At 38.8% G+C, this 10,894-nt stretch overlaps 1 protein-coding gene across 1 annotated transcript in view; it reads right to left on the reverse strand.

Annotated features, from left to right (window-relative positions):
* The window catches only part of LOC107688625 (centriolin-like), a 28,385-nt gene that overhangs the window by 7,482 nt on the left and 10,009 nt on the right, over positions 1-10,894 (reverse strand). Inside the window, exons 13-33 of the mRNA XM_016486339.1 lie at positions 9,433-9,586; positions 9,075-9,295; positions 8,802-8,978; positions 8,000-8,134; positions 7,612-7,757; positions 7,326-7,509; positions 7,027-7,182; positions 6,462-6,641; positions 6,263-6,370; positions 5,769-5,910; positions 5,494-5,636; positions 5,217-5,388; positions 4,835-5,133; positions 4,061-4,218; positions 3,773-3,935; positions 2,622-2,752; positions 2,168-2,308; positions 1,963-2,089; positions 1,323-1,487; positions 1,074-1,233; positions 91-206 (exon numbers count right to left, since the gene is read on the reverse strand). Of these exons, the coding sequence (XP_016341825.1) occupies positions 91-206; positions 1,074-1,233; positions 1,323-1,487; positions 1,963-2,089; positions 2,168-2,308; positions 2,622-2,752; positions 3,773-3,935; positions 4,061-4,218; positions 4,835-5,133; positions 5,217-5,388; positions 5,494-5,636; positions 5,769-5,910; positions 6,263-6,370; positions 6,462-6,641; positions 7,027-7,182; positions 7,326-7,509; positions 7,612-7,757; positions 8,000-8,134; positions 8,802-8,978; positions 9,075-9,295; positions 9,433-9,586 (3,378 nt within the window). The remainder of the gene's footprint in view (positions 1-90; positions 207-1,073; positions 1,234-1,322; positions 1,488-1,962; positions 2,090-2,167; positions 2,309-2,621; positions 2,753-3,772; positions 3,936-4,060; positions 4,219-4,834; positions 5,134-5,216; positions 5,389-5,493; positions 5,637-5,768; positions 5,911-6,262; positions 6,371-6,461; positions 6,642-7,026; positions 7,183-7,325; positions 7,510-7,611; positions 7,758-7,999; positions 8,135-8,801; positions 8,979-9,074; positions 9,296-9,432; positions 9,587-10,894) is intronic.

Consider the following 10,894-nt stretch of genomic DNA (forward strand, 5'->3'; position numbering starts at 1 on the left):
CACTCCAATGTTAACTTCACAACTTACTCCAGTCTTACATTAATCATCAGCACAGACAGTACAGGTAAAAGTTAAATGCTTAGGACTGACCTGCAGTAGAGTTTCCTGGCTCTTCTCTAGCTGGTCCAGTTTCTGGTTATGCTGAAGCTTCACACCCTCTAATTCTCCAATCTCCAACTGGACCATTTCCAACACATGCTTCAGCTCTAAATACAAATTCCACACATCTGAACATTAATTAGGTGAACCACAATATTTCCCAAACTGATACTATTTGCAGATTTTTCCACTCTGTCAGCTTTCAAAAATAAGTTTGAAAAAGTTTGTTAAAAAAAGGCATTTCTGCACAAGCAGCATCTGTTTTGCAATCTTTTCTGCAGTAATCTTTTTACTTTTGCTTTACATTTTCACTGGACCCACCACAAAAGATACATTTTTATAATTTCAATGGGATACATTTTTATATTTACAATGCATTTTTATATTTGCTAGAAATATTTGTAGATTTCTTTACATGCTTTCTTTACAAAAATAAAATTAATTAAAAAACGATGAAAATGACAGAGTATTCAGGTAAAATGTAACTATACATTTTTAACTTAACTATACATTTATTTTGCTGGTGGTAAACGACAGCCTATGATGCAAAAAAATTACTTTGTTTGTAAATTCTAACACATCTTACTGGTACTTTCAAAACTGCAACATTTTTTTTTAGTTTTGACATAACCTCATTTCTATTATCCAGCAGATAACTAGGTTTCTTTATTTTAGTAAATCTACTTACATTGTCACTAATGTAGAATATACCACAGAAACCCAGACCAAAAAGAGCAACTAATGGATGTACACGATCAATAAATAATGGCAACAAACGACTGGCCCTCAGAGTAAAGTGACTGTTCCGGCAACTGGCCAGAAACCATCTCACGCCGGTCATTGCTAACTGTTTAGCACTGTAATGGAAACAGTAAAGAGGTTTCCAAAACAGCCCTTCTCTCTTTACACCTTTCATCTGCCACTCACACAATTGGTTGAGCCAGATGTTGACATGCCACTCTATTGTAACAGACCTGCTTTATGTTTTTTGATGGCTGAATGGAGGTTCTGCAGGGTTTCCTCCTCCTTCTGCTGCTCTTTCTTATACTGTGCCAGTCTGGTTCTCCTCTCAGACAGCTGAGAGTCCAGCTCTCCCTTCTGCACGGCCAGAGACTGCACATCCACATGGAGCTCCTACACATATCCAGACCGTTCATAAGTATTCATCAAAAGTTCTTCCTAGATATTTAAACACTGCACTAATATTTTGTGCATGTGAAAACCTGAATGCGCTGGTGTAAGAGTTGGGCATCCTCCTCTCCCTGTCTGAGCACACCCAACAGGCCCTGCCTGTGTTTCTCCACACTAACTCTCATCACTTCCTCTTCCTTTGTCCACTGCTCCATCTTCCTGTCCAGCAAAGACAGCTCCTCCTGCTGCAACACCACCTGTACCCCCACACAAGAAACCCATAAAGTCTTTTAAGCTACACACTACCGTTCAATCCGTTCTCTTTTTTTTGTAAAACTTACAATGGCTGCATTTATTTGATCACACATAAAACAGCAATATTGTGAAATATTACTGCTATTTAATATAAATAAATAACTGTTTTCTATTTTAAGTATATTTTAAAATGTAATTTATTCCTGTGATGTTAAAGCTGAATTATCAGCATTATTACTCCAGTCTTCAGTGTCACATGATCCTTCAGAAATCATTCTAATATGCTGATTTGGGGCTTAATAAACATTTATTATTATTATTAATGTTGTAAACAGTTGTGCTGCTTAATATTTTTGTGGAAACTGTGATTGATTAAAAAAAGATGACTAAAAAGTTCAAAAGAACAACATTAATTTGAACCAAAGTAATTTGTTGCATTATAAATGTATTTACAAGCTATTTAATCTTAATTGTTACCTGAGTGTTGACTTCGTCCAGTTCTGTATTGCGTTGTGTCAGACAGTCTTCTGTCTCTCTGCAGCTCTGCAAGAGCTTCACCTCCAGGCTCTGGGTCTTTCTGAGCTCTTTCTCAGCAGTTTCCAGTCTATACAGAAGAGACAGACAGTTCAGTGGAGAGAAATTTCCTGCATTCAGTGATTTACTGTAATGATAGTTGTCACACCTGACAGTTGCTCTCTCCAGCTTTCTGTTGAGTTCTTGAAACTTTGCATCTTGACATGCGAGGACCTCCTCTACTTCATGTAGGGTGTGTTCTTGGCCCTGTTTTCTTTTCTGCAGCTCCTCAACCTCCTCTTGAAGATTCCTGCAGCAGCACATTTACAAGTCTCAATTTTCGCTAATAGCTCCAGCTCAAACAAAACTTGATACACTCTCACAGAACAGCCTAAAATGCTGCTGTCATGCTTTATTTAAAAGTTGATTTCACCAAAAAGTGTATACACTGTGGTGCCTTCAACACTGCTCTACCTTTTATCCTGAACAATGGCAGATGGAAAAATTATTTGGTAAACATTTTCGAAACTGTCGTTATTTTTGCAATTCTGTTGGATGCTGTATAAATTACACACAGCAGCTTTAAGGATTCAGACTGAGAAATGTGTTGCAGTTGTGTTTACCTGAGCTGTTGTTTGGTTTGCACCAGCTGTGTGGCACTGTCTTGAGCTCTCTGTTCCATCTCCACAAGCTCTCGTTCTGTCTCTTCCACTCGCCTCCTGGCCTCATTGTAGCGCTTCACGCTCTCTTTAGTCTGCAAACACACATGCATCACATCATTAGCATCTTCTTATAAGGCGATGTATATATTTAGTAAGACCGGTGTTGGGAAAGCTAACAGTAGTCAAGCTACTCTTTTAAGCCAAACTAATATAAATATACACAAAAGAATTAAACGAGGACAAAACAAATAAAAGCCTTAATTTAAATAATTTATATACTAATTCAAAAAACACTGATAAACAGCAATATTTAGCTAAATAATTATCGCACAGGAAGTGATGACTGAATTATTATATACAGGTACATCTAAAAAAATTAGAATATCATGAAAAAGGTCAATATTTTTTGTCACTCATTTCAGAAAGTGAAACCCATATATTATATAGATTCATTACACATAGAGTGAAATATTTCAAGCCTTTATTTCTTGAAATGTTGATGATTATGGCTTACAGATAACGAAAACCCAAATTTCAGTGTCTCAGAAAATTAGAATATTGTGAAAAAGTTCAATATTGGAAAGTCATGGTGTCACACCCTAATCAGCTAATTACCTCAAAATACCTGCAAAGGTTTCCTGAGCCTTTAAATGGTCTCTCAGTCTGGGTCAGTAGGCTACACAATCATGGGGAAGACTGCTGACTTGACAGATGTCCAGAAGACAGTCATTGACACCCTCCACAAGGAGGGTAAGCCACAAAAGTTCATTGCTAAAGAAGCTGGTTGTTCACAGAGTGCTGTATCCAAGCATATTCATAGAAAGTTGAGTGGAAGGAAAAAGTGTGGTAGGAAAAGGTGCACCAGCAAAAGGGATAACCGCAGCCTTGAGAGGATTGTCAGGCAAAATCTTTCTGAAATGAGTGACAAAAAATATTGACCTTTTTCATGATATTCTAATTTTTTTAGATCTACCTGTATTATTATATATGACACAGAAGAAATGACAGAAAAGCAATGAAGCGAGAGAGAGGACATGAGCTACACTGCACTTTTGTCATGGCACTGAAAAACATAGTCAAGTTAGGAACAGTGAGGAACAGTAGTGTCAGACCTTGGCTCCAGTGTCTTTGAGCTCTGTCTCAGCCTCTAGCAGCAGTCTGTCGGCCTCTCTGAGCTCTGCTCTGCGCTTCAGCAGGGTTTTCTCCACACACTCCACCTCTCCCAGGACACACTGCTCCTCCTCTGCATGTGATAAGGAGCTTTCCAGCCCACTCCTGATGAACCAAAAACAGAAAGGAACATGATACTTTATACACATGTAGTGTACATTTCAGAGGCGTAATGTGTTATGTTAAGTCTATATTGAGTAAGATAAATTGGTGTTGACATGCTGACTGACGTGTGGCGCTGCAGTGTGTGGACAGTCCTGCGCAGATGTTTGATTTCCTGCTGTAAGTCTGTTGTTTTGTCCTGAAGTGCTTGCTGCTCTTTCTCACTGTGAGCTCTATCGGCACACTCCTCTCTCAGCCTACGCTCTGCCTTCTTCAGATCTCGCTCCTGAAACACAAACCAAGACTACTTATCTTGAAAATAATGGAAATTTACATGTACACTACCATTCAATAGTTTGGGGTCGGTGAGATTTTTTTTATGTTTTTGAAAGAAGTCTTTTATGCTCACCAAGGTTGCATTTATTTGATCAGAACTGCAGTAAAAACAGGAATATTGTGAAATAATATTAAAAAAAAAAAAAAAGAATAATAATAAATAAAAAGTGTCACACGATCTTTCAGAAATCATTTTAATATGCTGATTTGGTGCTCAAGTAACATTTCTTCTTATTATCGTCAATTCTTTGAATCTTTGATGAATAGAAGTTCAACAGCATTAATTTGAAATAGAAATATTTTGCAACAATTATGTCTTTAATGTAACTTTTCATCGTGTCCTTGAATAAAAGTATTAATTTCTAAAAACAAACAAACAAACAAAAAACTTACTGATCCTAAACTTTTGAAGTATAGCACACATAACCGGAATATGACCAAATTCTGATTAAGAGCAGAATATCTTTTGCAACATTTATACAGTACATTAAAATCAATGTAACATTGCAGTGTAGCTCAACGGGAAATAATGTGCTTAATTAAGTTGAAATCTACATATCTCATACCAAGTCCTGATGTCCAGGCACATTACAGTGCAGCGTCCCACTGGGCACCAGAGGAATAGTAAGATTGCTGGGAGGAGGTCCATACACCAGCCTGGCTCCATCAGGGGGCGGCCCATAGAGGACTGTACTTGAGCCAATGGGAAGGCCAGGCACAGGGTGATTGTAGATAAATGATCCAGGAGGAAAAGCAGTACCATCAGGTAGAGTAAATACAGCAGAAACTGATGGAGGCGTGAAGCGTGTTCCAGACACGCCTTCTATATCGCTCTCTCTTCCACTGTCTCTGAACATCTGTGCATCTGAGTAGACATGAGGACATATATTACAGCGCTGACATGATATTGACCATGATGACTCTGAATTGGGGTTCCATGGCACTTGCCTCTCTTTCTATGAGCGTGCGGATGGGGGGAATAGACCCAGTATCCTCGATTAATAGGAGGTCTTCTCTCCCTGTGTGCTCCGTGGCCGGACCGCCGGCCTCTCTCAGGGGACTGTGGGGGCACAGAGTCCAGTCCTGAGTCTTGTGTGCCCTGAGATCCAAAACTAGGGGCCTGAGGACAAATAACATGCTGATTACAATAAAAAACTGGCATTTACATTTACAAGTGCATTCCTTTTCTCATGCTAAAATAATGTTTCCAAACATGATTTCTTACATTTTGATTTGATGGTACATAGTACCAACATCCTGTGTTTGGCAGGGGATCTCCTAAACTGGACAGGAAGTTATTCTGCTGTAGGAGAGTCTCCCTCAGTGCTCCAATCTCTTCCAGCAGCTCTTCTAGATTTCCGTTGTTAGCTAAACAAACCACAATATATAACAAGTTCCATTTTTGCCTTGAAGGAAATGTGCATGGTGCTTGCCCACAAAACATGCCACCATGATGCTAGGGTGTTTTGAGGGGCTGCTATGTAAAGATGGCAAACAAACCTGCTTTGCCTTGTGCTAGTTGATCTCTGAGACGTTTGGTTTGGGCCTGTTGTCTTTTCAAGGTTTGGTTTAATCTGTCCAATTCTTGCTGTTGAATACTAGAGATTGGGACACTGTTGAGATTCCCATCTGTCTCATGAACCTACAGAAATCAGATAATGCGTTAACATATAGAGGTGTGGACAGTACATTAGTAAACTAAAGGTATCTTTTTACTTTATTCAACACTATCTCCTACCTACAGTAGTCAACATTTGAAGTGGATCAAAAAAAGTTCATCAAAGTTGTCCTAAGACAAGAACGGGTATTGTTTTGGTTTTAGGACAACTTTGATGAAAGGTTTTAATCCACTTCAAATGTTGACTACTGAACTTCACAACCAATCTGAAAGTTCAGTGTGACTGCTACTAGAGACAATCATATTCAGAATATTGGAGTGGAAAGGAGGATAAAACTGAAGACCGAAGTCTGAAGATTCTGAGCAGACAGATTACCCTATCTCTCAAAAGCTTCTGGAGAACCTCAATTTCTGCTTCAGCATTAGCCAAGTCCTGAATGGCCTGGACAGCCTGAATCCTGGTGCTCTGTAACTCCTCTGCATTCTACATACATATAAACAGATCATCATCAGTGAACTTCTCTCACATAGATTTTGGTCCCGAAAGATCTCAAGTAGTCTGCCTCGTGTCTTACCGCTGCTTTCTCCTGATGTATTTTCTCTATAGTGCTATGAAGAGAGTGAAGTTTGTCCTTCGCTGCCGTCAGTTGTTGGGCAGCCATTCTGTCAGCAGAGGAAAATGATCTCCTGAGCGCCTGCAACTCCAGACTGAGAGATTCTAGCTGCTCCTGAGTCTGACTCTCCTCATCTTTCACCTAGAAAGACAACAAACTATTAAATACATAGCTGCTGAAAGCAATATCCAAAGTAAAATACAAGTTAAGCTCTATTGTAAAATAAATTAATCATGGCATTTCTTTAATGGCATTGGTAACTATAAACTCTAATGCAGTGTCCGCAGGGTCCAAAAGCATTTTTTCATTGCTAAGGTTCCCTAATCCTAACATTACATTACATTTCAACCTCATAGCAGATCTAGACAGGTGGAGCTGGGGAGGAGGGGGGCTGAAGAACCAATCAGCCACTCTGACGAATTTTCAAAAATTGAGCAAAAAACAGAAGAAAATCAAGAAGGTAGCAAAAAAAAAAAAAATTATAATACATAATAAATAAAAATAACAATCACTCTCATTCTGGCACCTGTTTATCTTGTTCTTCTAATTCAGCAAGAAGACGGTCCCTGTCCATTTCTGTCTCCTCTAAACGCTGCAGCATCAAGTGCTGCTGCTCTTGAGCATCTTCCAGCTCCTTCCTCAATCTATGGAGCTCCGCCTCCTCACCCCGTCTCTCTGCTGCCTGCTGGAATAAAATAAGATCAGCATCTCTTCATACTAAGACATTATACTGCAATATGTGAGCATCTGAACTTTAGAAATGGCAATGTAACTGAAAAGTCTATTTCAAATAATGATTACTTGAATTCCACAACATCAGCTCACCTGAGCCTGGTATCTTTCTTGGTACTTCCTGAGTCTCTCTTTGAGCGAACTCATCTCTCCAGCAAGTCTGTCCTGACAGCGCTGGGCCTCGTCTCTATCGCTCTGAGCAGCAGATACCACACGATGCACCTCCTGTTGTAGCCTCATGAATTTCTTGTTCATTGGCTCCCCAAGGTCTTTAAAGCTGCAACAGGACAGGATAATAAAGACATGTCATGTGGACACATCTGTAGCCACAGTCCACTTATTATAATTTGCTAAAATATCCAATAAGAATCTATAATACCTTAGTTCCTCTTGTCCTGTAACTATGCCTCTTCTCAGCTCTCCTAAATGTTTAGCCACACTTTCTGGGCAAAGAAGCTCCTCCCTAACCTGCTCCAAATCACCCTGAAGAGCATCCACCTTCTCCTTAAGACTGTCTCTTTCCTCCTGTGAAAGCCATTTTCAGCCAGCGATTCAAAGATGTGAGTCATACTGGAGGTTGAATGATTCTCATACATCAACAAGCATCAGAATGTACAGCACACGTTTTTACAGGCTCTGAGAAGGGTTTGAATGAGGTGAAAATAGTGCATCCTTTGGTCTTTCCAAGAATACTCTCTTTCCAATAGAGGAAAAAGTCTGACTGAGCTTTATTATTCTGGTATGATGTCTGTTGTGCAGTAACACACCTGAAGAGTGTTGACCTGTTGCAGAAGCTCTGTGTTCTTAAGCTCTCTGTCGGCAGCCATCTGCATCTGTGCCAAAGCGTTCTCTTTTGCCTGTTTTTCTTTCTGCAGCTCCGCCTGCAGTGCAGAGTGCTCCATCTGTAAATGTGGAAGCCACTTCAATGTTAAAATTTAAAAGGCTGTTTTGTAAAATGTTTCTTAAGCACCAAATCAGCATATTAGAATGATTACTGAAGGATCACATGACACTGAAGACTGGAGTAATGGCTGAAGAAAACAGTTGTTTTAAATTGTAATAATATTTCACTGTTTTACAGTATTTTTAATACATTTTTATCAGCTATGGTGAGCATAAGAATCTAAGATTTTGAATGGTAGTGTACGTTTAATGAGCAAGCTGTTTTTCCAAAATGAATGCAAACTGATGTTTTCTCATAATACACATGAAAGAATGTGAAAATGTAAGATCCGAAGACAAGATTTTCAGTGAATAGTGATGGAAATTTCAGCTTGTTGTTGAAGGATATTTTAAGAAAAGATGGATGAGGACATATAAAGAATATTTGAAATATATTGCACGAGTCGTTCTGAGAGTCATTCCTTTATGGAGCTTGACAGGCACTAGTCACAGTCTAATCTATTTTTATGGAAAAAGACAACGTGAATATACGACTTAACATGTGAAATGTAAAAACGTTTGGAGAAACTTGAGTAGAATTTTTATTTTCAGGCGAACTATGCCTTTACAAAAAAGGCATTATATTATGCACAAATATGAAAAAAAATCTATGAACCCATTTCTTACTTGACTGAGTTGACGCAGTCTGCCCAGCTCCTCCTTCAGTTGTGTGGCCTCAGTATCTCTCTCCTGCAGTTGCGTCTCCAGCTCTGCCTCATATTCACTGACCTGCCCCTGAGCCTGCTTCAGCTCTTCATTCTCCTTCCTCAGATCCTCCAACACCTGCTGTTGACACTGAAGCTCCTATAACACAACAAACAATATGATAATGCTGATTTGACTTATTACAGAGTGGTGTATTAAAACTGCTGCTCTGTTATGTCAGAAACAGACTCCAACCTCCTGTGCGCTTGTAGAACTCAGAGCTTCTTTCTCCAGCTGTGTGCACTGCAGCTCCTTCTCACACAGGAAGCGTTGCAGAGCATCTTTCTCTCTCTGCAGACGACTGCAATCTAACTGGGCTCTTCGTGCTTGGTCCTTCATCCCCTGCAGATACTCCTGGAGACCTGAGATGATGCCCTCCAGGTCACGCTTGAGTGCGTCATTAGCAGCGATCTGACCTGAAAGAGTGAAGATGGTTTCTTTTAGCTTATTTGATGATTTTGTAAATATTGTATTCATCCATAAAATTACAACAGATCAAATGCTACCTTTATCTAATGAAGGTTAAAAACAACATTTAAAAAAAGGTCCTCACCATCAGTAAGCTGTTGCTCTAATTCTTTAATCTCCTGTGTCTCCTTGTGGATGCGTGTGATCATGTCATCCAGCCTGCTCTCCAGTTCCTGGTGCTTTCTGCTCATGATGGCCAGCAGCTGCGTCTTCTTGGACAACTGAGCCTTCACGTGGTCCTGCAGGAGTGATGGCAGAGAGAGTTGGGTTAGAGTGCTATTACATGATCAATTCTGCTGGTTTGTGTCTCCAAGGCACCACTTTTTCCAATACAATATTCTCCAAACTAAGCTGATATGTATCTCTGGTACTTTCGTTGTAATAAAAATAAATAAATTCAAAAATATAATGTCAGTTTAATAGTGTCTTTTATTATTGTTGTTTTATTATTTTTTATTACTATTATCTTTATTTTTAGTGGGTTTTATTTTTATTGAGAATATGTTATTATAACTACATTTAAATAATTTTAAGATTTATTGCAACCCAACTCAAAGGTTTCTGAGGCAATTTTCACTGAGAAATTGCTAGAAAATTAAAAAATTAATTACAAAGAAACTGCAAGTAACATATTGAATTTAAAGTGAAATTTTAAGTGGAAATACATTTGGATAGTATTTTCTTCTACAACAATTGCTTTGTTTTATTTACACTATAGTCTTTTATTGTTGTTGCAATTTAACTCACAACTTTGAAAAATTATTTTTTACAGTGTTCTATCCACCCAAAATAGTAAACAAAACAGTATGCAAATTGGGTGTGAATTGGAACGCAGGGACAGTCTTGGACTTCTGCATTTGTTACTTCTCAACCATTGACTTCCTCTTCCCTTCCAATATATATTATCTCAAAGTGAAAATGTTACACTTTTATTAAACATTATTTTAAACAATGCCTTGTTCACAGGCAAGTTTGCTTTAAAACTTAAATCCAACACTATCTATAAATAAAGAGTGCAAATGTACTCATATTTATCTAGTGGTGTACTGATTTAATACCGTGCCTTGTTTTTGTCCACTGCTGTCATAAAATATGCAAGCCAGCAAACTCTGATGACATAATGCCTTTGCAACTTCCTGTTATAAACACTGAAAATATACAACATTCATGAAACATCATAACGTAAATTATCAACTTTAAAAAACGAAATAATGTTCAATGATGTTAGACACCAATAATCACTTCTACAAACAACATTACAAGCCCCAAATTACAACAGTATGATCGCAGCCTCCCATGAGCCCCTCCTAAACCCCAGTGGGGTACTTACTACAGCGGTGTGGCTGCCATCTCTTCGCTTTCTGTCTCTATGTATCCATTTTTCTCCTGTTGCTGCCCCACGAGGGGTAACAGGGGCTCCTTGTGCAGAAAGAGAACATTTCCTGTCTCTTTTAGCTCTGTTACTCTAAACTTCATAGCTTTTCTTCCATGGACTCCAACTATCACTAAAAGCAGCCCCCTCCTCCTCTATCCCTGCACTCTTTCCA

This window comes from Sinocyclocheilus anshuiensis, unplaced genomic scaffold, assembly GCF_001515605.1.
Source record: "Sinocyclocheilus anshuiensis isolate Anshui unplaced genomic scaffold, SAMN03320099.WGS_v1.1 scaffold805, whole genome shotgun sequence".
Taxonomy (NCBI): Eukaryota; Metazoa; Chordata; class Actinopteri; order Cypriniformes; family Cyprinidae; genus Sinocyclocheilus; species Sinocyclocheilus anshuiensis.